This window comes from Melospiza melodia, unplaced genomic scaffold, assembly GCF_035770615.1.
Source record: "Melospiza melodia melodia isolate bMelMel2 unplaced genomic scaffold, bMelMel2.pri scaffold_37, whole genome shotgun sequence".
In the NCBI taxonomy this organism is placed as follows: domain Eukaryota; kingdom Metazoa; phylum Chordata; class Aves; order Passeriformes; family Passerellidae; genus Melospiza; species Melospiza melodia.
In genome coordinates this window covers 6,623,746-6,651,259 of record NW_026948690.1, presented here as the reverse complement: position 1 = coordinate 6,651,259, position 27,514 = coordinate 6,623,746, and the positions used below count along the sequence as shown (strand labels likewise).

The following is a 27,514-nucleotide window of genomic DNA, read 5'->3' as shown; positions in this document are numbered from 1 at the left end:
ATTTGTCTGTGCTTCCATCTGTCCCATCTCCTCTGGAGCTGGAAGTGCAGCCCCAGCACTTGGCAGGGATCAGGGGCTCACAAGCTCAGCTCCCATCCAGAAAACTTGCAGACCCTGGGCTGCTCTTCTTGGCCCCTGCACACTCAGCCAGGCTTACATGGACACTGATGGTTTCTGGGCCAGACTCTCTGAGCCAAGCCCAGCTCCCTGCAAGCTCTGCCAGCTGCCCTGAGCTCTGGGCAGCACCAAGGGCCTCTCCCCAGCCCAGTCCAGCCGGCTCTGGCCCCACAGCTCTGCTCAGGCCAGGCTGCTCTGGGCACTGCCCCACGGCCTCAGCCCCTGGCAAGGGCGCAGCAGCAGCTTCAGCTCCCACAGGACTCAGCCCCAGCCATGGGGGAAGGTGCTGGGCCAAGGCCAAAGGAGGCTCCCTGGCTGCCCTGATCCCCTCGGGCTGAGGTGCTGAGAGCTCTGCAGCCCCTGCTGCCATCCCATCTGCCCAGGGCAGCACAAGAGCCCTGGCCCTGGGGCCCTCAAGAGCTGCTCCTGCTCCAGGCCCAGGGCCCATGCCAAAGCTGGGGCAGCCACAAAGCTGTGCCCATTTCTGTTCATTGCTGCTCTGATGGGGATGGATCCTCAGCACCTTGGAGGTTGGAGAAGAAGTTTACTTTTCTGGAGGTCTTTTCATTCTTGAACTCTTCAATTGAGAAATTCAGTGAGAAAAGCTGATCAACATTTGTTCAAAACACCCAAACAAGAGAACCCCATGGGAATAATTCAAGTCTTGAATTCTTCTGTGGTTAATCAGGCAGATTTCAGAAGTTTATTCAAAGTGAATCTACTACATTAAAAATAATGAAAGGAGAATTGTTTTGTCCTGTTTAGTTTATTTTTCCCCTTTTTAAATTAGTATCAGGGGAGCCCAAGTTGGGTGGAAGTGTGGCTGTGTTGGAGGGCAGGAAGCTCTGCAGAGGGATCTGTCCAGGCTGGAGCCATCCATGGGCCCAGGACAGTTGGATGAGGTTCACCAAGGCCAGGGGCCAGGTCCTGCCCTGGGCTCACAACCACCCCAAATCCCTGGCTGTGCCCTGCCCCTGATCCCCACAGTCTGTCTTGTTTCCTTCATCCCTGCATTGCCAGGGACTTTCTAGGACAAGGGAGCTGTGCTCTGGAAATAGAGGGAGGTGCAGGTGCCACCACTGGAGTGGGAACCACAACTCATCAGGTTTGTGTCCTTTGGGGATCAGGAACTGATGAGACTCAGAGGCACAGAAAGTTTCTCTTCATGGCCAACAGACCATGGTTGAACAGGATACAATTCAATAACAATCACAGCTCTTCCCTGAGCAATGTGCAACATCCCAGCAGTATCTGATGAGTCTGCAATCCACAGGTGATTTCCATATTAAAATTATTTTTACAAAAATATGGTTTTGTGGTGGATATAAACACACCTAAATTCTTGTATCAGGATGCCCATCCTGGAATGGGGGCAAAGCAGCCTGAACAATTCCTGATTTGCAAAGCTTTCAGTCATGGATGGAGAAGGGGCTCAGGCTGCTCTTGGTGTTGAGGAAATGCTGAAACCAGCTTGACTCATTTCATCTCCTCATGCCCTGGCTGATCTCCCCTCTTCCCCTTCCACCCATTGGCTTTTGTCTCCCCCCAGCCCCCTGTGAAGAGCCTGGCTCTGTGTTCTCCATCCCCTCCTCGCTGACACTGCCAGGCTGGGATGAGGAGCCCCTCAGCCTTCCCTGCTCCAGGCTGGACCAGCCCAGCTCCCTCAGCCTCTGCTCACAGCCCAAGGGCTCCAGCCCCACTTTGGAGGCCCTTCCCAGACCCTGCTCCAGCTGCCAGACATCTTTCCTGCCCTGGGCAACCCAACCCAGGCCACAGTGACCTGGATAGTCCCCGTCCTTGATGTCCTGGTCACACAGCCCTGGCCCCTTGTCCCCATGTCAGGCTCTGGGGTGGATCGTGTGGAACATCCTTTGGTGGAGGCTGTGGCTCCAGGTGGGCCAGGGGGATCCCAGGGGACAGGGACCCTGCTGGTCATGGACAGCATTGGAGTTGTTGGGAGAAACTGTGAGGGGGAGCTGGGGCAGAGTGACCAACTCAGTGAGCTCACACAGCCCTGCTGGGATGTTACAGCTTGCTCTGTGATGTCATAGTCTGCTCTCTAATGTCACACAGCTGGTCTCTGATGTCACAGCCTGCTCTGTGATGTTAGTCCTCTGCCCTGTGATGTCACAACTGGCTATGTGATGTCACAGAGACAGTCTATGATGCTGTAGTTGCTCAGTGACCTCGCATAACCCACTCTGTGATGTCATAGCCCACTCTGTAACCTCATGTTACCAGATGATCAATTGTCTCCAGCAGCTGAGCTGACACCTGGAGCTTGTTCTCCACAACCCCAGCCCTATGGAAACCACACAATGCCCATTGTGTGAGAAGGGGAACTGGAAGTTCAGCAGCCTCAGTGTCCTGCCAGCTCAGCCAGGCCCACTGGAACATTGGGGTCCACGATCACCAGAGACCACCAGAGAGACCCCCAGGACAGAAGAGCACATGGGTAAAGGGGAGAAGAAATATGTTAATGATTTTGTGGAAATGATTATCATATGCATGTTTAGTCCAGGGCAATCAATGAATATGTGTGCAAAATACAGAATATAAACAGAAACTTTACTGTACTCAGCATGCACGGCTTTGAGAGGAGCTGTTCCCCGTGCATCCAGCTGAATAAATAATGGTGTTTCTAAATGCTACACTAGGGTTAAGGACTTTTCTGTTTTACAGAATTTAACATTCCCACTGCCAAGGAAAGCTCTGTCTGCTGCTGTTCACAAACAGAGAAGGGCTGGTGGGAGATGTGGGGCTCGGAGGCTGCCTGGGGCACAGTGACCATGAAATAATCAAGTTTTCAATGCTCTGTGAAAGAAGGAGGGGCAGCAACAAAACTTCTGCACTGGAATTAGGAAGGGCAGACTTTGGCCTATTTAGGATGCTGATTTGGGGAGTACCAAATCAGGTACTGATTCTTTAAAGGGAAACAGCCCTTAAAAACAAAAGGGTCCAGGGAGGATGGACACACTTCATGAAAGTAATCTTAAGGGGATGGAGGAGCCTCTGCCAGTGTGGCAAAACATGATCTAGTGAGGAAAATGACTGTCCTGGCTGCCCATGGAGCCTTTGTGGGAACTCAGGGGTAAAAAGAGGGTGCACCACTTTTGGAAAGAAGAACAGGCAACTCAGAAAGTGTTTAAGAATGTTGTTAAGTTATGCAACAAGAAAAGGAAGGAGGTGAAAGCTCAACTAGAGCTTAACCTGGCCACTTCTGTGAAAAATAAGAGGAAATGCTTCTATAAAAAACACCAGACAAACAGAACCTCTACTATTTATTGGATGCAGTAGGAAATACAGTAACTAAAGATAAAGACAAGGCTGAGCTACTTAACACCTTGTTTGTCTCAATTTTCAATATTAGGAAAGGCTGTCCTCAGGACGAGTGCTCTCCTGAGCGTCTAGATGGCCACAGGGAGCAGAACAGCCCCTGGAATCCAGGAGGCAGCAGCTGGTGACCTGCTGAGCCTCTCATATTCTCACAGGTGTATGGGATTGGATGGGATCCACCCCAGGGGGATGAGGGAGCTGTGGATGATCTCCCCAAGCTGCTTTCCATCATTTACTATCGTGCTGGCTCAGCAGGGAGGTCCCAGAGCACTGGAGGTGCCAGTGTGAGCCCATCCCCAAGCAGGGCTGGAAGGAGGAGCTGGGGAACTCCAGGCCTGTCAGCCTGACCTGGGTGCCTGGCAAGGTTATGGAACAGATCACCCTGAGTGCCATCACAGGGCACCCATGGGATGGCCAAGGGATGAGAGCCAGCCAGCATGGATTTAGGGGTGGCAGGTCCTGCCTGACCAACCTGGTCTCCTTTTATGACCAGATGACCTGCCTGTGGATGCAGGAAAGGCTGTGGATGTTGTGTGCCTGGACTTCAAAGCCTTTAAAGCCATGAGCCACAGAATTCCCTGGAAAAACTGCAGCCCATGGCTTGGACATGTTCACCCTTCCCAGGGTAAAGAGCTGGCTGGAGGCTGGGCCCAGAGAGTGGTGGGGATGGTGCTGCACCCACTGGGTGTCCAGGCACTGGTGGTGTCCCCCAGGGATCTGTGCCTGGCCCAGTCCTGTTTAATATCTTCACTAATGATCTGGCTGAGGGGATCGAGTCCAGCATTCACAAACTGCAGATGGCACCAAGCTGGGTGTGAGTGTGGATCTGCTGGAGGGCAGGACAGGAAGACACAGCCTTAAGCTGCATCAGGGGAGGTTCAGGCTGGACAATAGGAAGAAGTTCTTCACAGAAAGAGTGAGTGGGCATTGGAATGGTCTGGCCAGGGGGGAAGGTGGCAGAGTCCCTGTCCCTCTCCAGTGGCACTCAGTGGCATGGTCTGGGTGACAAGGCAGTATTAGGGCATTGAGAACATTGTGACACTGTGAAGTCCCACAGAACCAAGGGGTCAACTGTCACATTTTGGGGCCCCATGGAACCAAGGACACCATTGTTGCTCTGCATGGTCTCATGGAACCAAGGAGACCAGTGTGACAGTGCAGGGCCTGGTGTAACAAGGAGGCCATTGTGACACTGAGGGGCTCCACGAAACAAAGGACGTCTTTGCAGATGACACCAAGCTGGATCTGAGTGTTGATTCTGTGGGAACATAGGAGGGCTCTGCACAGTGACCTGGATAGGCTGGATCCAGGGGATGAATCCAACAAGGTCAGGTTTAAAAAGACCAAGTGCCGGGTCCTGCACTTTGGTTACAACAACCCCTGCAGCACTACAGGCTGGGGACAGAGTGGCTGGAGAGCAGCCAGGCAGAAAGGGCCTGCAGGGACTGATGGACAGCAGGCTGGACATGAGCCATCAGTGTGACCAGGTGGCCAAGAAGGCCAATGGCTCCTGGCCTGGCTCAGGAATGGTGTGGCCAGCAGTACCAGAGATGCTGTGCTAGCACTGATCTGACCCCAGCTCTGCACACAGACATTGCTGCTGCAGCTCCTGAGAAGGCAACAAAAGGGCATCACTGCAGAAAACTTTGCTGGGAGATCCTTTAGGTCCTTTAAAGCCACCAAGAGTGCTGCCCCTCATTGCCACAGTCTCTGGCCACATGGAAGGTGGAGAGAAACAAAATGAGAAATTGCACAAACAATGACATTTCTTTGTGGACAATATGAAAAACTAATACAAAGGAAAAAAAAAAAAAACAAACCACAACCAAAGCAACAAGAAGTATGAAAGACGTCTTTTAGTACAAGTGATTGGCAGAAATTGGCCAGTAGTTTAATGTTCCTGAAAGCATCCAGTGATCAGTCTCCTCACTGCAGCCTTGAGCTCCTGGTTCCTCAGGCTGTAGATGAGGGGGTTCAGGGCTGGAGGCACCACCGAGTACAGAATTGACAGGGCCAGATCCAAGGATGGGGAAGACATGGAGGGGGGCTTCAGATGTGCAAATGCTGCAGTGCTGAGGAACAGGGAGACGACGGCCAGGTGAGGGAGGCAGGTGGAAAAGGCTTTGTGCCGTCCCTGCTCTGAGGGGATCCTCAGCACAGCCCTGAAGATCTGCACATAGGAGAAAACAATGAACACAAAACAGCCAAAACCAAAACAGACACTAACTGCAATGAGCCCAAATTCCCTGAGATAGGATTTGTAGCAGGAAAGCTTGAGGATCTGGGGAATTTCACAGAAGAACTGGCCCAGGACATTGCCATGGCACAGGGGCAGAGAAAATGTATTGGCTGTGTGCAGCAGTGAATAGAGAAAGGCACTGGCCCAGGCAGCTGCTGCCATGTGGGCACAAGCTCTGCTGCCCAGGAGGGTCCCGTAGTGTAGGGGTTTGCAGATGGACACGTAGCGGTCATAGCACATGATGGTCAGGAGGCAAAATTCTGCTGAGATGAAGAACAGAAAGAAAAAGAGCTGAGCAGCACATCCTGTGTAGGAGATGTCCCTGGTGTCCCAGAGGGAATTGTGCATGGCTTTGGGGACAGGGCTGCAGATGAATCCCAGGTCGCTGAGGGCCAGGTTGAGCAGGAAGAAGAACATGGGTGTGTGCAGGTGGTGGCCGCAGGCTACGGCGCTGATGATGAGGCCATTGCCCAGGAGGGCAGCCAGGGAGATGCCCAGCAAGAGGCAGAAGTGCAGGAGCTGCAGCTGCCGCGTGTCTGCCAATGCCAGCAGGAGGAAGTGGCTGATGGAGGTGCTGTTGGACATTTGCTGGGGCTGAACATGGAGACCTGTTCATGGAGAAAGGGCAGTGACAAGTCACGAGAGGCTGCTTTGAGCCAAGCCTGGGCTATTCCCCGCAGACTGTTCCTGTAGCCTTGTTCCCGCTCTGGGAAAACCTTCAGCCATGTCCCTGCCTGAGCTCCAGTTGTGCTGGCTGAGTGTGCCAGGAGCAGCCAGGCCTGTGCTTGGGGGCTCTCAAGGAGCCATCCCTGCCCCACTGCCCTGAGTTTGTGGCCATGTGGCAGAGGGACAAGGCTGGATGTTCAAGATTTGACAGGGGAATCGCTTCTAATGCAGACAGGCTTGGTAGCATCTGCATTCACAGTCCTATAAGACATGAATAGCAGAAGGTTTTTTTAGGAATTGTTTTCCTACCCACACATCATTTCTGGCTCTCTGAGGTCAGGAATCCCCAGCATTCCTGCTGCACTCAGAGTTTGCCACTGAGAGATGTGAGAGGCAAAGGATTCCCTGTGGCTGAGGGAAGATGAGGGGCTGGATGGGCTTGTTCCAAACTGCCCTGGCTTTGCACCTTAGGCTGCAATCAGAGCACAGTCACACTCCTGGATCACCCTGGGACAAACCAGACCCTGCCCAGAGCAGAGGGATCCCTGAATGTCTCACCCTCTCTCAAGGTCTCTGGGCAAGGTCTCAGCACCCCCTTGTGCCAAGGACACTCACGGCTCCCTGGGCAAACCCAGCAGCATTTCCTCAGCTCTGGCAGCTCTGTCCTTCCCCGTGGGACATTCAGGGAACTCCCAGAGGCTCTGGCACAGATTTGCCCCCAGGAGGGCTGCTCAGAGCTTGGAAGGGCACAGCAAGGAGATCCCTGGCTGTGCCCATGATGGGATCTCAGGGAGGGGCTCAGTTCATTCCCCTTTCCCATGGACTGCTTTGCCCACAGCCCCACAGGTGCCAGGGAAGCTTGGACACCCCATTCCCATGGACAGCCCTGCCTGGCAGGAATGCCAAGGGCAGTGCCTGACTCAGCTGCTGCAAATGCCAGAGTCTCCCTGAGAGCAGCAGATAACAGGGTCAATATCAGGGCAGGGCAGAACCAAGAGAAGATGTTGTGGTGCTGTGCCTGAGAGGGCAGGGCAGAGACAGCCGGGCACTCAGGACAGTGTTCCCGTGCCCAGCTGTGCCTGGCACCTCCCACACACCAACAGTGCTGTCATCCTGCCCCCAGCACTGCTCTCTTCAGCCCCCTCTCCTTCCCTGAGCCTCTCCCTGGGCCTGGACATTCCCTCCTGAGAGGAACCTTGTCCCTGCCAGCGCTCACAGAGCCCATCCCAGCCTGTGTGCCCTGGCCGGGGCCCTACAGAAACCTGCCTGTGTGCAGGGCCCTGGCTGGGGCAGGCTCTGTGTGCAGCTGGGCAAGGGCAGCTCAGGAGAGCCCTTCTGGGCCCTGCAGAGGTGATGCTGCTGCTGTCCAGGGCTGAGGAGTGGCTGAGGGCCCTTTGGGAGGCTCCCAGCAGAGAGACTGACCACCCAAAGTTACAATTCTGGAGTCTGTGTAAATGTTCAAACATTCCTTTGATGATCCTATGTGTCCCTTTCAACTCAAAATGTTCTGTGATTCTGAGATTACAATTCCTGTTCTGCTTCTCTCATCCCTCTGCTGTCTATAATCCAAAGAGAGAAAAAAAAAAAAAAAAACCTTGCAGCAGTGTTAGAACAGTAAAGTAAAAACCAGACATTTATTGGAAGCTTCCAGGTGTCCCAGTGGGGATGGGGCCTGATTTGAACAAATTATTAAGGTTGATTAATTAGGATATTTAACAGGAACATCCAAAAGGAGATTCAGTTTCCCTAGTTACACACCCCTGGTCAACCCATTGGAGTAGGTCCAAAGGCTTCTTTGCCTTCACTTTTTATAATGACTGCTCATATTCTGCTCATTCTCAAAACCCAAAATGTTCCTATATGTCCAGTTCCTAGAATACTATATAGTATTTCAGGGCTATATAAAAGAATAGGACTATACAGCATTTTAGGAATATATTTAGACAGTCAGGTTATTAAGAGAAAGGTAAGGAAACATACTAGATTTAATTCAGGATTAAAGCTATATAAGAATATAATAGTGGTTTAATAGAGTTAAGAGTTTAATAGAGTTAAGTAAGGATTATAGTATTGTAACTATATGATAGTAATTTAGAGAGCTATGAATATATAAAATGTAAAAAATACAAAAATCTTTTTGTCATCACCCCAACCTTCCCATTCTTCTCCAAGTAGGAAATTGAAAACTCTCAGAAAAGCTCCTGATTTTTCCAGCAATCCCAGGCTTACCTTCTTTTAAGAAGTGTCCTCTGGAGCTGTGCCCAGGCTGGTCTGGAGCTGGGAGCAGCCCTGAGCCACCCAGCCCCTCTCAGCAGCAGCCCCTGCCCTGCTCGGGGTGGCTTCTTCCCCCCACAGCTTCTCTGCAGTGCTGGGAGCAGCTCCCCGGGCTGGCTGAGAGCTGTCCCTGGCAGGCAGCAGAGTCCCTGCCCCAGCACAGCGCCCTGGGCTGCAGGACCCTGCTCTGCAGGACAGCCCTGGGCACCCCTGGCTGCAGCCCCGGCTGCTCAGCCCTGCAGCAGAGCCTGGCAACAGGAGCTGCCTTGGGCTGTGCAGGGAAAGCCAGCCCTGCCCTAGGGCCACAGCCCTGCCCTGGAGCAGCTCTGAGAGTCCTCCTGAAAGGTCCTCAAAGCTGTGGGATGTGCCAGCTCCAGGAGATCCCTGCAGGAACGGCAGCTTCTCTTCCCACAGCCAGGGAATGACTGCTTCAAACCTGGGCTGATTTCTGCTCTAGTGAGCCCTGAGTGAGCTCTGCTCTGTGCTCCCAGCCCAGGCTGAGTTTAACCCCTCTGTGCCCCTGTGCTGTGCCCGGGGTGGCTGCAGGCAGTGCCCCAGCCCTGCTGGGCTGTGCACAGGAGCTGCTCCTGGCCAGAGCTGTCTCTCTGCAGCACTGCCCTTGCCAGGAGCTGCCTCTGTGCCAGGAGCCTCTCTGCAGGTTTTTAAAAGGACTTTAGGTTTTGCTTTTGTCTTGGAGTCTCTGAAAGGTTTGTGCAATCATGGCCTCCAATTATCTGCTGTAATTAGTCTCTGGAGAGGCTTTGTCAGTAGCAACACTCAGTGGGGCTCATTAATACTTCAGGGTACTTCAGAATTTTTAAGGTACTTGGTGTTTCCCTTTTGATACAAAGTCTGTGAGAGCTTTGTGCAATCATAGCCCAAATTTTCTGCTTTAACGAGTCCCTTGAGAGCTTTGCACTGACACCCAGTAGTGCTCATTAATACTTTGAGATACTCAAGGTTTTTAAGGTGCTTTGGATTTTCCTTTCTGCACTGAGTCTCTGAGAGGGTTTCATGCCATCCTGGCCTCCAATACTCTTGATTCTATGAGGAGCCTGTGTTGGGGATGGACCTCAGAGGGACACATTCATGCCTGAAGACACTTTGGGGTTTTTGTCTGTCTTTGACTCCTGGAAAGGTTTGTGCAATCTCTTCTCAGACCCTGAGGTTCAAGGGCTCAGCTCCAAATGCACGATGAGGCTCATGAGGATCAAGCAAGTCCTCACAAACCATGGCTCTGCCTTGTTTTCCATCTTCTGTTGTGCAAATCACTAGGAATTTCTTCTTATATAGTTATGGAGAAATATTTCAAAGAGCTTCTAATAAATCCACATTCCTGTTTTAAAGGTATGTTGTTCTCTTTAGAGCAGAGGTAATCGCAGCACTCAGTGACTGATAGTGACGCAGGGGCTCTCCTCAAGTGGTCTGGCGTGATCAGAGAAGCTGTGCCTTGAGATCTGACCCTGTGTGGACCACCTTACTCCACATTCGCCAACCCCATCCTGTCCCTCCTCTGTTACTTGAGGCCAGCTTAGCTTGGAGAACTGGCTGCACTCAGGCTAAGAGGAGTTTTCTTTTTGTATTTTAGTAATCTAAAACTCCTGAGTTCTCCATTGAATACAGACACCCTCCTCACATGTGTGCCAAGCCCACGTGCCACCAAGATCACTCCAGACCTGCCCTGGGCCACCTGTGAGGGTGTGTGGAGGCCCAGGGGCCCACCATCAGAGTCTCAATCCCCTAGACATGGAGGACTGGTTCCAGATAAGAGGAGTAGGCTTTCAGGTTAGGGTGAGATGCTTTCTTCTCCCATTGATCTTTGCAGACACATGAATTATGGCATGTTATGTTACCCCATTGGCCCATTGGTGTAATTACCCTAGTTCAACTCCTATTGCCCATGTTTGTTTAGTCCTAGAATGTTCTTCTCTCTGTGTCCCTCCATTGACCCTAGTTTGCTGCATTCCTTCACCCTTGTTTCCCTATTGGCTGACCTGACCTCTGACCCCTCCTCTGCACCATTTTCCCCCATATCCATTGGACCCTGACCCTCAGCTCCACCCTCACTACCCCATATAAGGCCCTGTTCCCTCAGCCTACACCCTGTCTTTGTCCCTGGAGCCTGTTCCGCTGTGTACCCTGTTCCTGTACCAATAAACCCAGTTTGCAGGAGATCATATGAAAGCCCATGCTACCCATTCTATCAGCTTTCTAAGGTAGCAGTGAGCTTTGGGCTCATGAGTGCTGGACACTCCAAGGGCCTCAGTAGAGTCACAATTCTACACATGGCACCCGAACGGTGACCAGATTCATTGAGGTTCCTGTGAGCATCTTCAGCAGTGATCCTGCCAGCCAGATGTCACTGGAAGCTGTACGCCTTTGGGTCAGCCACAACACTGAAGTGAGACTAGAGTTTTATCAAATCTCACTAAAGTAGAAGTTGACCATCCCTTCAAGATCCATGGGACCAACTTCACTGACAGCCCCATAAGCTCCACTTTGACTGAAGATTGTGCCTGTGAGACTGAGTGACTGAGTAGCAGAGAGCTCCCAGGGGTTTGAGCTGTTGATTTTCTGTTCCTGTGGTTGGGAATTCCCTCTTCCATTGGGGGCAGCTATGGGAAATACTCATTCCCAAGCTGAAAAGGATGTTTTTGTAAAGTTTTGGAGACTTCTAAATTTAGAGGGTAGTTAATTTTCTGAGGGGAGTTTAAAAGGTATTGTTCATGGTTATTTGAGGAGCTTCCTGATATCTCTGTTGATTCTATCAGTTACTGTTTTGGGATTGTCTTGAAGAAAATCTTTATATTTTACAAACACAAGGGGTTTTAAAAGGTGGGAAATTTTATCCATTGTTTCATTCAATTTAATGGATCGTTTCACGAGTTCATGGTTCCAACCCTTTGTCCTGGTTTATTCAACCCGCCCCCCAGGTTCCCGAACCCACATTCCCTTAGAACAGGATGGGAGATGGAGCCCATCCTTTGGAACAGACAAGCCATCTGCTGCCTGCCATCTCCTCTCCTTTTCTGTCTTCACCTCAGGGTGATAGTGGCCATGCTGTCCTGAGATATTCCCTTGTCCACATTCCTTCATCCCCTGATCCTAATCCCCCTTTCCTATAAATCACAAGATGGCAATGCTCCTATGAGAGAGACAGCCATTTTAGATTCCCTTTGGCCTTCATCCCCATTTCCCGCCTTTGCTCCGGGTACCTCCCCTGTGACAGGTCCCACCTTGACGTTGGGTTCCGCCCCTGGAACTGGACATGGGGCCAACTGGAAGGAAGCCAGTTTTGCTACCAAAGGCCTTCAACACAGGGTGTTGCCAGTTGGCCAAATGCCCTGTGCCTCTGCCAGCAGACCTGCTTCCTCCACATCGGAAGAGAATGATAGCTTATCTGAGAGTGAGGATGAGTCCGAGGATTCTTGGCAGAGGATGCGAAGAAAAGCTGCAAAGGAGGGAGACTGGGAGGTAGTATCCAAGATTCAGGTGGCACCTGTGCAGTATAAGCAGGGGCCAAAACCTAAATGGGAATCTATTCCCCACAGGGAAATGAAGGATTTAGTAAAGGCCACAAAAGATTATTGGAGGGGTTCTCCCTATTTTAACAATTTGCTGGATGCAACATTTACTGCCCACACGATGGTACTGTATGATTTAAAACAGTGTACGAAAATTATATTGTCCCCTGCCGAGTTTATTTTGTGGAAAGGACTTTGGATAAACAAACTTAATGAGTTACCAAAAGGTTATGTTAAGGAAGAAGGGCAACAACAACTCATAATGGACCGCATTACCAGGGAAGGGACTATACCAGACTGAAATATCAGGCTGAAGTCCTCCCCCAGTCAATACCGGAAGATCTCAAAGGTGCTGCATGGTCTACCCTCCTCCAAACACCTGATGCTTCTACACCCAACAGTGACTTCACTGACATTTGCCACTGCCTGGACAAGAGCTATATCAAGATTGTAGATCGCCTTATGAAAGCACTGGAAAAACAGGTAGGTGATCAAAAGGTCCGTGATTATTTTATTAGCAAATTAGCTTTCTGTAATGCCAGTGTTGACTGAAGAAAGGTTCTGCATGCCCTCCCCCTTGACCCTGAGCCGACCATCACTCAGATGGTTGATGCTTGCGTTTGCCAAGCAGTCTCAGACCGTGACTCCAGCCTAGCAAAGGCCACAAGCCAGGGTGCAGTGGAAGCACTGGTTGCAGCAAATGTGCTTCCCCACAATACAAAATTTAATAAAGGCAGTGGAAACTGTTATAACTGTGAGAAAACTGGACATGTAGCAAAAGACTGTAAATACAAGAATAACAACCGTTCTCATTTTTCACCAAGCCCTCAGTCCCACAGCCAGTACCCAAACTGTTCCTGAAGCCAACAGCACTACCAGCCCTTGGGAAACTCCCAGCAGAGCACAAAATGACACCAAATATGAAGTTCTTCCGTTCCACCCTTCAATTGGTAATAGATGGAAGGGTGGCATACAATAGGTTACAATATAAAGATGTATTCTATTCCCATCCTCAAGAGCAGTTTAAACCAGGAGGGGCATTGTTTTATTCCTTATCTCCTGTTAATGGGCCCATCAATGTCATTCTGCATGACTCAGAGATAACTCCCTCCAGGAGCCATTTCTGTTTAATGGACCCACCCCATGACTCATAGAATGATATCAGCTCATTGTGAGATGCTCTGCCCAAGGGGAAGGAGCTATGCATCCCCATCTGGATATAATCTGGGGTTTGGGACAGAACAAGCTGCCTTTCCACGAAATTTCCCAGAAATTTCGTTTTCCACTGGATTTTCAGAGGAGGACTATACCCTTCGCCAGGATCACTGCTTCAACAGAACCACATCTGCCCCTCCATGAGGACTGCAGCCACCATTCCAACTGACTGTTACCAACACCCTGACCAAATGGGTTTTAGCTTGTATTCTGATTTTTGAGTGGTTTTCTTTTGTATTATTACATGCATATTAGTTTCTTTTATTGATTTCTTTTCCTAATAAATTGTATTTCTGACTTAGAGTCTCTCTCTGGTTTTTCTTTCAAACCAGAACTAATGGAAAAGCCTGAGCAGGTTTCCTGAGCAACAAACACCACTCAGGAACCACCTGCTCAGTCCAGGCTACCTGGAATGGTGTCACCTTTCTCCAAGGGAAAGTGTGAGCAGAAATGATCTCTGGGAGAAGAATTCTCTGAGTCTTGCAGCTGAATTCTCTGTCCCTGTCCTTTCCCTGGATCTCTGTTGCAGATAGAAGCTGCTGGTGCCATCCTCACCGTTAACATCTCTCTTGAATACAAACAAATATTTCCATATGTATTAAGCAGGATTTGCCCTTGTTTCTACAAAGCTTTTGTGTTCCTCAAGGAACGAAGAGGCCCTTTTTTGCAGTGAGGGGGTGATGTGGAAGGAAGGAGTCAATTGTGACACTCAAGTCCCATGGAACCAAGACGCCATGGTGACACAGCAGGGCCACGTGGATCCAGTGGTCCATTGTGACACTGTGGATCCAAGGAGACCATGGAGACACCCCCAGAACCTTATGGAACCAAGGAGTCCATGGGGACCCAGCGGGGCTGCATGGAGCCAATGGTCCATGGTGACACTGCCCATCCAAGGAGTCCATTGTGACACTGCAGAAGCTCATGGAGCGAAGGAGGCCATTGTGACACTGAAGAACTTCATGGCACCAAATATCCATGGTGACACATCCATGGGAACCAAGGAACCGCATTTGGCAGTAGGGAAACTCATGGAACCAGGGGCTGTTGTGGCCCTGCAGAACAAGAGAGCTGTGGACCTTGTGCCCTGGCTCTGCACAGCTCCTTGGGAGGCATGGCCGGAGCAGCACCCTGGGAATGCCCAGCCTCGGAAATGCCCTTAAGGGATCCATTTCACACACTGCCAGGGGCTGGAATTCCAGTTCCCAGCCAGGAAAAGATTTTCCTGCCCTTGAAGACAAAGCTCTCAAGAAAGGGCTGAAAGCCAAGTGGAGCAAGATCCTACAGTGATATTTCACTGCCAGCCTTCATAACTTCTCCCATGGTTGTTGTAGCTCGTGGACTGGGAAATAAATCAGGACAGGGTCTTTTGTGGGAGCTGCCCTTGGTCAAGGAAGACAATGAGAGAGAAACAGAGCATGGAAAGAAAGGCAGGAGAGAAAGGAGTGCACAAACACAATCAGCTGAGAAGGTGGCATTCTGAAAAACAAACCGGAATTGATGGAAAAGGAATGGGACAGAAATCAATAATTCTGGAAGTTTTATTTACTATCAAAATAGATCACACACACCCAGACCTACAGAATCCTGATCCCACACCCTCAAATTTGTATGCCACTTCTCCCAATCTCCTTCCAACCCCATCTCATCCTGGAGGCTATGGAACTGAGTAATTTTGGCATGGGACAGAGTTTTTTTGAGGTGGGAACAAGGCAATTTGAAGTTGGATTGAGTCCTTTGGGGTAAGATTGTGGTGTTTTCAGTAGGACTCAGTCGTTTTGAGGTGACAGATCAATTCATCTTGACTTTTGGAGTGCAAAGATATGGAGAACACTTCCTGAAATCCCCCAAGAACCCACAAATCTTCCAGAATATGCCCCAAAATAATAAATTCCTGCTCAAGTAACTGTTAACTGATGGAACTTAAGATGTCTTTGATCAATATCTTTCATTTTAGTCCTATTTCAGGTGTTTTTAAGTGATAAAGAAAAATAAGAAGAAAATTGGGGCCAAACCAAAAGGATAACCAGCCAAGTGTCCTCCCAGTGCAAATCACAGGGAATGTAGGTCACCAGGGCTCTGCCTGACGTGGATCCTCCCATGGGGGATGGAGCTGGAGCGGTGCATGGAGGTCTCCCTGCTATTGGGGCATTTGCAGGGCTTCCCTTACCGGTGCGTCCGTGGTGTCTGGTCAACTGAGAGCTCATGGAGAAGCTCTTCCCACACAGGGGACACTTGTAGGGCTTCTCCCCAGTGTGGATCCTTAGGTGGCAGATCAAGTGGGACTTCTGCCTGAAGCTCTTACCAACATTACCCACTGCTGTGGGTCCTCTGGTGGTAGATAAGGTTGGAGCTCTGGCTAAAGCTCATCCCACATTCCCGACCCTCAAATGGCCTCTCCCCAGTGTGGATGCGCCACTGTCTGACAAGGTGGGATTTCTGCTTGAAGCCCATCCTGCAGTCGGGGCAGTGGAAGGGCCTCTGCTTGGTGTGAATCCGCTGGTGCAGGAGGAGATTTGAGCTGGTTGGAAACCTCTTCTGACACTTGGGACATTCATGGGTCCTATTCCTGGTGTGGATGTGTTGATGGATGACGAGGATGGATCGGTAGCTGAAGGCCTTCCCACATTCCCCACACTCATAGGGCCATCCTCTGGTGTGGATCATCTGGTGGCTGATCAGGGTGCTGCTCTGCCTGAAGCTCTTCCCACACTCCAGGATCTTGTGGGGCTTCTCCCCATGATGAAGCTGCTCATGGACCACCAGCTTTGAGCTCTGGCTGAAGATCTCTTCACCTTCCTGGCTCAGGGTGGGTCTTTCCTCCTAAGAGCATCCTGTGCTGGGTTTGGAGCCCACCCTCATGCAGGATCTCTTTGGCTTTTCTTCCCTGTTGGATTCCGGTTCCCTGGAGTCACTCAAAATAGCCTCTTCCTTGAGGTTCTGCCATGGGGATTTGTCCTGCCTAGTCTCCACGCCCAGTTCCTTGTCTGGGGGAGGAAGGACAAGGAGACAATGGGATTTGCCTCCGTGCCAGAGGGAAGGGGAACGAGATTCCCCCAGTGCATCCCTGGGAGGACGGCATTGGCAGCAGGGTTGTCCTGCAGCTGGGGGCTGTGCTGGGCTGGGAGATGGAGCAGGAGAGAGAGGGAAAGGGGCACTGAATTCCTCCTCACCTGCCTGGGTATCCCAGGGCTCCTTCCTGTTCCTCGCATCCTCCTCCTCCATCTGGCAAAGGTTTGGGGATGGGAAATCCTGTTTCGGGAGGAAAACAAGGGATGAGCACACTGTTTTTTGTACTAGTTGTAAGGCAAACCTGGGGAGGGTCTAAACCAGAATTACAATTTAATAAAAAAATTTAGATCAAGACAATGATACAGAAACAAACACTGCCTTAAACTGACAGAGTCAGGATATAACCTGACACCCTGTTGGTCAGGGTGGTGGCAGCAGTCCCATTAAATGGTGGCTGCAGTCCTGTTGGAGTGATCAAGGTGATTCTGTCAAAGCAGTGATCCTGCAGAAGGGTCTGGTCTTTCTCTCAAGGTCCAGTGGTGGTTATGGAGCTCTTGTCCTCTGGGAATCCAGTAGGCAAGGTGCTCCTGGTGCTTCAAGCCTCAGCTTATATCCAGGTAAGAATGCTTGGATCCTCCGCCTGGGTGGAGCCTCCCACAATGGGATGATGGAATTTTATCAGTCCTGCAGTGGCATTCAATGGCCCATTCACAGAAGATGTGTCCCCTGGAGGGCGTTATCAGGGCTGAGTCATGGAAGAGATAAAGAACACTGCCCCACCTGTTTATAACAGTTGATGAAGATGGTAATTGAAAACATGCATTTGGTTACATCTTACATTTCAACCTGAAACAGTGGGGTAATCCCTGCTCAGGGGGTGAACACCACCCCCTTACCCAAACTGGCTCAGGTGTAAACCCCCACCCTGGGAAGGCCACACACACAGGGGACAATATCACACTTGCACCCACGTCAGGGGAGTGCTCTGTCCCTCTCACTGCCTTGATCTTCCTCCTTTGCTCTTTCACAGGCTGGGGGCCTTTGTCAAATGTGAGAATCATTTTTCTCTTTGTCCGTCCTTGTCCTGTCACCTTGTGACAGCTTGTCCTGGGGTGACATTATGATGCTTGTATCCCCATTCATCTGTTCTGTGCCTTTAAGACCGGCTCTGAAGAGCGGAAGTTGTTTTTGGGTTTTTCTTATCAGGGACACAGAGACAGGCAGTACATAGGGCTGTTTTTTGCTTCTTGCTTTCGGCTTGCTGCTTTTCTTGCTCTCTTTCTGCTCTCGCTTCTGCTCTGCTTTGGCCTCTGCTTATTAGCTAGCTCTAGCTAAACAGTCCAAATTCCTTCCTGGACACTTTCTCTTCTCCTTTTCTTCGACCATCTCGAACCTGCTCCGGACTGGGGCCTGGGAACACCGAGGGTTGGCACCGTTTGGCTGCAGCAGCTGCCCCAGCGCCAGAGGGATTGAAAACAGAGCAACCACCTCCGAAAGAGACTTTCTGATTTTGTCATCTTTCTCAGAGTGGTGTCATCTGGTATTGTTCATTTTGTGTGCTGGGGGGTGCTGTGCCTGTCAATAAACAGGTTCTTTCTACCTCTCTCCGAGGAATTCTTCCCAAACCAGTTGAGGGGAAGGGCCGTGTGGTTTGCTTTCTGGAGGGGCCCTCCTTTCCAGATTCTTTAACAAATTTGCCCTAAACCAGGACAAATATTGGCGCCCATCCTGGGGGCTCGAGAGAGTGGAAAAACCCTATTTTGACTGCATTTTTGTTGCTATTACTTTGTGTTCATTTAAATCAGCTAATAGCCATGCTTTTTGAATTCATAATGTCTATTGGGGTGAAGCTTTGCATGCATTTCTGGTCCCTAGGGTTTTTTGAGATTTTAATACCTCTCTGGTCCCTAGGTTTATTTTCCTATCCAGAAATAGCTTTAGTATTGCCCCTAATACGTAGTTTTTACATCAGAGGGGCAGTGACCAGAGTAGCTATCCTGCTGGGCTTGGTGGCAATGATGTGCAAGAAGTTTATAAACATGCTAGGGTCTGCTCCAGGTATGAATGGTTCATGGCTGTGGTTATGCATCCAGTTTGTTGGAGGAGGAGCAGGAGGGAATGAGGTTTTTTTCAGCCTCTGCTTTCCTCCTTCTCCTATGAATCAGTTGCATCACTAGTGAAGGATCTTCAGTTTCCCCTCAATTTTAAAGAAACCATCTTCCTGGTATTCAATCTGGTAACCTTCCTCTATACAGCCTGCTGCTTCTCTAGAATGAGGGCTGTGATTTCTAGACGGGCTGATGAGACCCCTGACTCAGGAGTAAACCCCGGTGTGGAAAATCCTAAGTGGTGTGGAAAATGGGAGGATATGGGCCAAATCCTGAAGGAATTCTCTGACCCTATAGTCTGGGATTTTCCCCATGAACAAATTCAGAACCCAGATGAGGTGGGGAAATATCTGAAAGAGAAGTACCAGGATGAGCCTAAGGAGTGGAAGGTCATTGCAGTGAGCTGGGCCCTGGCATATGCTTATCGCACACTGCTAGATACTGTCGGGCAGCAGACAGAGGCAGGGGGGCAGGGAGATAAATCAGCAACTATCCCAGTGACTCAGGCTGCAGACAACAGCCCAGGCTTGAAGCCAGCAGCCAAACCAGACAGTGAGACTAAGCCAGTGAGACTAAGCCAGTGAGACTAAGCCAGCAGCTAAACCAGACAATAAGCCTCAACCAATGGCTGTGGCTACCAGCACTAGAAGTGGAAAGTGCACGGACAAGACCAATCGACCAGTGGATGATGATGATGATGATGATGATGATGATGATGATGATGATGATGATGATGATGATGATGATGATGATGGTGAAGGAGAAGGACCCTCAATGCCTCCTGACATAAAATCAGTAGTCAAAGCAGCAGATGCAAGATCAGAAGCCAATATTGAGTCCTTTTCCCTGAAGGACCTTCATGGCCTAAGGAAGGATTACACTGAACGACCTGATGAATCCATAATTAGTTGGGCCTGCTCCAGACTGGGACCTGCGAAACACCAAGACTTTACACCTTAGTTAGTCCGTCTCTGGGATGATGCATGTGAGGCTACAATTCTGGATGGCACTGAAGCGAGGCATTTGGGATCCCTGTCACATGATCCTGTTATCGACCAAGGAATGATGAGGTGGGCTAACTCTCACAGCCTCTGGGCAGGGGTCTTGGAAAGTGTTGCACAAAGATACCTGTGTGCAGATGATCTCTATATGCATCAAATCCAGTGGAAGACCATAGAGCAAGGGATCCAACGCCTGAGAGAAATGGCAGTGGCAGAGATTATCTTCTCAGATGATGTAACAACTAGGAACCCAGACTTGGGACTATGCACGTCTGTGATGTGGCGAAAACTTGTACGACTCAGGCCACATGAATATTCTTCTGCTTTAGCCATAATGAGGAGGGATGAGAGGGATGAGATTGTGCTTGACATGGCAAGGAAGCTCCGAGCATATGCAGATGCTGTACATGGCCCGACACATGCCAGAATCGCAGCGGTAGAAACACGTCTGCAGAATTTAGAGGATAAGATAGAGGATAATCATAAGAAGCTTAGAGAGGAGATTAAAGAAGACCTTCTCCAAATCTCAGCAGTACAGATCAGAGGTTCTGGTATCCAAGGCAGATGTTTCCCAGATGGAGAGAGAAGGTACACCCCATGAGCTGAGCTGTGGTTCTACCTGTGTGATTGTGGGGAAAACATGAGAAGTTGGGATGGAAAACCTAATGCTGTTCTGGCATGATGGGTGCATGAATTGAAGGAAGCCCACGAGAAGGAAAACAGCTCCAGTTGCCCGTAGCCGAACTGCCGGGTATGATGATGATGACATGTCTGATCCCGTTGAAGGAACATCCAAGACATACATCCAGGGAAAGAAGGATAACCAGGCTTAGAGGGGCCCTGCCTCTAGCCAGGTAGAGGCTAGGGAAAATCATGTTTATTGATCTGTGTGGATTTGGTGGCCTGGCACATCGGAACCACAAGAGTATAAAGCTTTGGTTGATACTGGTGCTCAGTGTACATTAAAGCCATTGAGACATGTGGGGACAGAGTCTGTTTCTGTTGCTGGTGTGACAGGGGGATCCCAGGATTTCACTTTGGTGGAAGGTGATGTGAGCCTGACTGGGAATGAGTGGAAGAAACATCCTATCGTGAGTGGGCCAGAGGACCCATGTATTTTAGGCATGGAGTACTTCGAAGTGGGTATTTCAAAGACCCGAAAGAACTCAGATGGGCTTTTGGCATAGCTGCTGTAGAGGCTGAAGACATTAAGCAGTTGAACATTTTGCCTGGACTATCAGAAAGCCCATCTGCAGTAGGACTCCTGAAGGTGGAAGAGCAACGAGTGCCAGTTGCCACCTCTACAGTCCACTATCAGCAGTATCAGACAACTCGGGATGCTGTGATTCCCATCCTCAAAATGATCCATGAGCTGGAGAGCCAAGGGGTGATCAGCAAGACTCACTCACCCTCCTCTGGACTGTGCACAAGTCTGACAGATAATGGAGATTGACTGTGGACTATCGTGGCTTAATGAAGTGACTCCACTGCTGAGTGCTGCTGTGCCGGACATGCTGGAACTCCAGTACGAGCTGGAGTCCAAGGCAGCAAAGTGGTTCACCATCATTGATATTGCTAACACATTTTTCTCCATTCCTCTGGCAGCAGAATGCAGGCCTCAGTTTGCTTTCACCTGGAGGGGCGTGCAGTACACCTGGAACCGACTGCCCCAGGGGTGGAAGCACAGCCCCACCATCTGCCATGGACTGATCCAGACTGCACTGGAAAAGGGTGAGACTCCAGAACACCTGCAGTACATGGATGACATCATTGTGTGGGGGAACACAACCGCGGATGTTTGAGAAATGAGAAATATTTGAGAAAGGAGAAAAAAATCCTCCAAATCCTCCTGGGAGCTGGTTTTGCCGTCAAAAAGACTAAAGTAAAGGGACCAGCTGGTGAGATTCAGTTCCTGGGAGTGAAGTGGCAAGATGGACGGTGACACATTCCTACAGACATCATCAACAAGATCACAGCAATGTCTCCACCCACCAGTAAGAAGGAAACACAAGCTTTCCTAGGTGCCATAGGCTTTTGGAGAATGCACATTCCTGAGTAGTGAGATCGTGAGCCCTCTTTACCTGGTCACCCACAAGAAGAACAATTTCCACTGGGGCCCAGAGCAGCAACAAGCCTTTGTCCAGATTAAGCAGGAGATTGCTCATGCAGTAGCCCTTGGCCCAGTCAGGACAGGATCAGATGTGAAGAACGTGCTCTACTCTGCAGCCGGGAACAATGGCTTGTCCTGGAGCCTTTGGCAGAAGGTGCCTGGGGAGACTCGAGGTCGACCACTGGGATTTTGGAGTCTTAACTACAGAGGTTCTGAAGCCAGCTACACTCCCACAGAGAAGGAGATCTTGGCTGCCTTATGAAGGAGTCCAAGCTGCCTCAGAGGTGATTGGTGCAGAAGTGCAACTCCTCCTGGCACCCCGACTACCGGTGCTGGGGTGGATGTTCAAAGGCAAGGTTCCTTCCACTCACCGTGCCACCAGTGCTGCATGGAGCAAGTGGATTGCTCTTATCACTCAGCGTGCCTGTATAGGTAAACTGAATCGCCCTGGGATTTTGGAGGTAATTGCAAACGTGCCCAAAGGTGGGAATTTTGGTGTCACAGAAGAAGAACAAGAGCCTGTGACACAGGCTGAAAAAGCTCCTCCATATAACCAACTGCCCCCAGAGGAAACACACTACCCTCTTTTCACTGACGGTTCCTGTCGCATCGTAGGGATGAACCGGAAGTGGAAAGCAGCTGTATGGAGCCCCGCATGACAGGTTGCACAAGCTACCGAAGGAGAAGGTGGATCAAGTCAACTTGCTGAACTCAAAGCCGTTCAACTGGCCCTGGACATTGTAGAAAAAGAGAAATGGCCAAAGCTCTAGCTTTATACTGGTTCATGGATGGTAGCCAATGCTCTGTGAGGATGGCTGGAGAGCTGGAAAGAGGCTAACTGGCAACGTAGAGGGAAACCGATCTGGGCGGCTGATGAGTGGAAAGACATCACTACCAGGGTGGGGAGGCTACCTGTGAAAGTCTGCCATGTAGATGCCCATGTCCCCAAGAGTAGAGCCAATGAGGAGCACCAAAACAATGAGCAGGTAGATCAGGCTGCAAAGATAGAGGTGCCCAAGATGGATCTAGATTGGGAGCACAAGGGAGGTGTCATGGTTTAGCCCTGGCACAAAGCCAGCGCCTCCATGAGAATACCCTCTCCCTGGTGTCTGCTGTTAGATGTGACTGTCCCGTCACAACAGTTCTCGGCTGTTTTTTATGGCCTGGAAAGGCTCGGGATGGCCTTGGACAGCCCGCGCTCCAAAGGACGAAAAGAGTCTTCAGGTTTTTTCTCGGTCTTCAGTGTTTATTAGTTTTTATCGACAAGATTTTCTCTCGACCCGACAGAGGTCTGCACAGCACGCCAGCCATGAGCACACTGAGAGCCCCCGGGGTGGTCACTTATCTTTATACCCAAAACTACGTATAAGATATTTGCCTATTTTCCCCAATACCTTTCACCCTTATTGACAAGTGCCCTTTTAGCAAGAACCAATCCCAAAGTGCCACCACCACTACAGAAGATGGAGGCCAAGAAGAAGAAGAAGAAGGACAGGACATGCCCCAATTCCTCCATCTTACTTCTCTAGACCCCCCTGTACCGAAATTCTAAAACCTGTGTTTCACACTATAATTAACCTATCCCTTCACCATTTATCCCAGTGAGATCCTCCCATCCTCATACAGATGTCGTCTCCTGTGCAGGATCAAAGTCCAGCCACCAGACACTTCTGGCAACATTCCAGGACCTCCGAGCCCCCCAAGGGTTATCTCGGTGTCTCTGCATATCAGGTCTGATGTGCTGAGATCCCACATGTGACCAGGAATAAGCAAAGCAGGCTCCTGCTTAGAAAAAAAAATAACCTTGTTAACTAAACTACAAGAAAAGAAGAAAGAAAAAAAAAACATGAGGGAAAAAATGAAAAACTTTTCTCCTCCCCCCACCAAATTTCCCAATGCATTACATTCCCCCAAATCACCAACTGCCCATTCTGGTACCACCCTTTAGATTACTCTATCTTCAGTTCATGAAGAGGAGAGGAGTCCTTCTTGCACCATAGGCTTCCCCTGGAAACACGTTGAAACCTCGTGTGCTTGCATGTCACTCAGCACTGCCTGGAAAGTGCTTTGCCATCATGAAACCTTTCCTTCCATGCCCAGTGTTCTCACCACTGTGCATGGACCAGAGCTGCTTCTAGAGCTGTCTTTCAAGGATGCCTTGTCTCACTCCAAAAAAAGGCACAGCCTCTCCTTTGGGACTGTCCCCCCCATTTTTTCACCCCCTGGGGCTGAGGGGTACCCACACTGAACCCTCCCGGTTCTGAGGCACTGCCTCCCCCTAAATGCAGTCTCTGGGTCACAGGAATAAAACTGGGTGAGTCTATGGCTACACAAGAAAAGTCCAGCCAAAAGGCCGCTACAATAATCTCTCCCCACTCAGCCAGTCGTCTCCACGTCCCTCGCGCCTAGTTCTTGGTTATCTCATTTCCTATCTTTCTTCTTATTCGGCTCCTAGGAGGATCAGCATTTGCAAGGTCTCAATCATGCAAGAAAAAGGGTTAAAAATTTCAGTGTCTGCCTGTCCCAGAGCTCCGGCACTCCCACCCTGCCTTCGCACTCCCCCCCCTTCTCCTCCTGGGCCAGCGCCCCTATTGAATTCAGACGCCGGCTCTCCCTCTCTCTCTCCTAGGGGGGAATGGCTGCCCAATGTCTCTTGGTGCTCTTCCACCCTTCCATCCTTGGGCTGGGCCTACCTCACGGCCCTGTGGCTTTTCCCCTCCCCCTGCCCAGCTGGCAGCTGGGACAGGGGGAGAGATCCAAAGCCTCTCCCGACGTAAGTCCCAAGAGACTCTGGGCGGGCGCAGCTCTGGGTTTTAACCCCTATGTTTTTCTCAGAGGTGGTCCTACAATCTGAGCATCCATTGGCCTGATGGTAGTGACCCCAGCATCCCAGAAATCCCATTTCTGGTCCAACCACCACAACTGGGAACACTGGGGCCATTGCAGAGAAGACTGAGGACACTGGGGCATCCTGTGGATGTCACTGGGATGAACTGGGAGGGACTGGGAATGGGCACAGGTGTATTGGGAGGGACTGGGCTGTACTGGGAGGGACTGGAGGGGCACTGGGGTTGTACTGGCTTCTACTTGGGATGAACTGGGCTGTACTGGGAGGGACTGGAGAGGTTGAATTGGATGTTCCCGCCTCTGCCGCATCCCATTTGCCGATGTTTCTGCCCATCACTGCCCAAAGCCAATCAGCACCTGGTTTAGGATCTCGCAAGCAGTGCCTGATATTAGCACGACTTTTTTTTGCCTACAACTCCCATCATGCCCCGCGGCCTGATTGAGACCCATTGAAGCTGGACTACAACGCCCACAATGCACCGCGCTCCACAGAACCCCGGGATCGTCCCCCACCTGTCCCTTAAGTGTCCCCCAGATCCTCCAGGATCTCTCAGTGCCCCCTCAGCGCCCATTCGGGACCCCCAAAAGCATGCTCGGACCCCTGAGTGCTCCTAACCCCAAAGATGCCCAGTACAGCCACTTCTGGGAATTCATCTCCTCTCATACCCCATGGCCCCAGAGGCCCTCAGAAAAATCCTGCGCCTAAAACTCCTGCCGTGCCCTGCACCCTAAAGAGCCCTGTTAGAGATGCCCGACCTTCCCGCAAGTGTTCCCGAACTGTTTATGTTCCCCCGAGGATCTCAAGTCGCAAATTGGACGCAGCAGTGTCCCCCAAGAGCTCTCCCGAACCCATTAACAAAGCGTTCCAGCCACTTCTGGGACTACGGCTCCCATCATGCTCCGTGGCGCGTGTCCAGTGCTCTTGGAGCCAGGACTTCATCTCGCGTCATGCTGCACGCCTCCACCGAGAGCCATTGCATCTGCGCCTCGAACTCCCGTGATGCTCCGCGGCCCCGTTTACCGTATTACACCCACGTTTTCAACTCCCATCACCCCCCGCGCCCCAGAGAGCCCTGTTCGAGCCTCACAAGGGTCCACCCGGACCCCGAAGGGCCCCAAATTCCCCTCCCTGACCTCCAAGGGCCCCCCTGGACCCCCAAGTGCTGCTCCGGACCCCGAACTGTCCTTCAGAATCCCTGAGTGCCCCTCCAAGTGCCCTCCCGCCTCCCCCAAGTGTCCTTCAGACCCTCAAGTTGTCTCTGAATTCCCTCTCCAGACCCTGAACTGCCCCAAATGTGCCCCAGAAATGTCACCAGGGACCCTAAAGTGCCCCCCTTGACCCTTTCTGAGAAAAAGATGATAAAAAAGGTGACAAAAAGACTCAAATATTACTAGTTACCAAAAAGAGAAATAAATAAATAGCCAATGGAGATTAACGAATGAATGAAGGGAATTGCATTACTTAGAACCAATGACCAATAATTTTTTTCATTCCTAAAAATGTATTGGTTTTTTAATATAAACGGAATAAATAGGGCAGGAGATCTTTCTCCTTTTTAATGTCTTTATTAAAAATCAGCTCAGGTGGGGTGATCCGATGGGTCTCACTCTGCTGCTGCCCCCAGAAGTGGCACAGAGGAGGAGGAAGAGTCCAGTTTGTCCACTGGTCTGCCGGCAGAGCTGGGGGTTCCTTCCTCACGAGAGCATGAGGTGATTCTCAGTATTTTGGTTTGACATTCGAGGTCCTCTTTGCAGCCAACAAGTTTTAGTGTAGGGTGAGTGGTAAAAGGGGTCTTAGCGGACACTGGATTCTGTTCTTCCCGTCTAGACATCACTTTGATCCCTCAATTCCATGTTGGTTTGTTGTTTTTAGGGGGTTTTGGCTAGGTTTGGTGAGGGGCTTCCTCATTTCCTTGCCAGCCCCGATGTCATTTGCATGCCAATCAAATTATTGTCCCATCCTTGGTTATCCCCTCCTCTTCACTGTCCCGGGTGCCATCCTCCAGGAAGTGGCAGGGTGCCACTCGACAAAAAGGGGAATTCCCAACCATCAACAACAGGTAGTTAATGAAAAGCCATTAACAACAGGTGATTACAACAAATAACAGTTAGAACTCCACCCTGGCAGCAACTGGCCCAACCTGGGAACTCTGCAACCTTTTAATAAAATGGGCAACTTTTCTACTCATAACAGTATGACATCACAGAGAGTGCTTTGTGACATCACTGAGGGAGTTGTGACATCATAAAGCTTCTGTGACATCATAGAGTAGGGTGTGTGGCCATAGAGGAGATCCTGCCATCATAGAGGGTGGCTCTGTGGCATGAGTGAATGGATTGTGACATCACTGGGTGGCTGTGTAATATCATAGAGCAGGTTGTGACATCACAGAACAGATTCTGACATCACATTATGGCTTTCTGACATCACAGAGTCTTTTGTGACATCACAGTGCAACTGCATGACATTCCTGGCTGACATCCCAGAGTTGGCTCTGTGACATCACAAGGGTGCTCTGTGACATGCTAGAGTGGGCTGTGACATCACAGGAGCTGTGTGATATCACAGGAGCTTTGAAAGGTCACTGGGGAGGTCACTCTGCCCCGGCCCCCCTCATAGTTCCCCCCAGAGCAGTCCAACCCTGCTCTTGCACAGCAGGGTCCCCTGTCCCCCCAGGTCCCCCCGCCCCCAGACCCGCAGCCTCCCCCAGAGGATGTTCCACGAGATTGACCCCAGAGCCTGACACGGGGACAGGGGGCCGGGGCCCTGGGAGTGGGACAGGGGGACAGGGACCCCCTGGCAGCGTCCACGTGTCCCCCAGGGCCAGAGCCTGGGACAGGACTCCTTCATCCTGTTACGAACGAGGCCTTGAGAGTGCTGAAAAAATCCCCGGCAAGGGATCAGCAAAAAACAGATTTAATATTAAGGGACAGCAGCACAAAGTTCCTTGGGAAGAGTCACTCTGCTCCCGACTGGGCATTTCAGGCACACCAAGGAAACAAGGCAACAACAACACCAAACATAAACCAGGCAATCAAACCAGAATTTAACAGAGAACTGTCCC

At 50.6% G+C, this 27,514-nt stretch overlaps 1 protein-coding gene across 1 annotated transcript; it reads right to left on the bottom strand.

Moving 5' to 3' along the window:
* Positions 1 to 5,342: 5,342 nt before the first annotated feature.
* LOC134434439 (olfactory receptor 14J1-like) lies at positions 5,343 to 5,881 on the bottom strand (the record flags this gene model as incomplete). The annotated part of the gene is made up of 1 exon (XM_063183096.1): positions 5,343 to 5,881. A coding segment is annotated over one exon (537 nt), but the record flags the coding sequence as incomplete, so codon positions are not given.
* Positions 5,882 to 27,514: the final 21,633 nt, after the last annotated feature.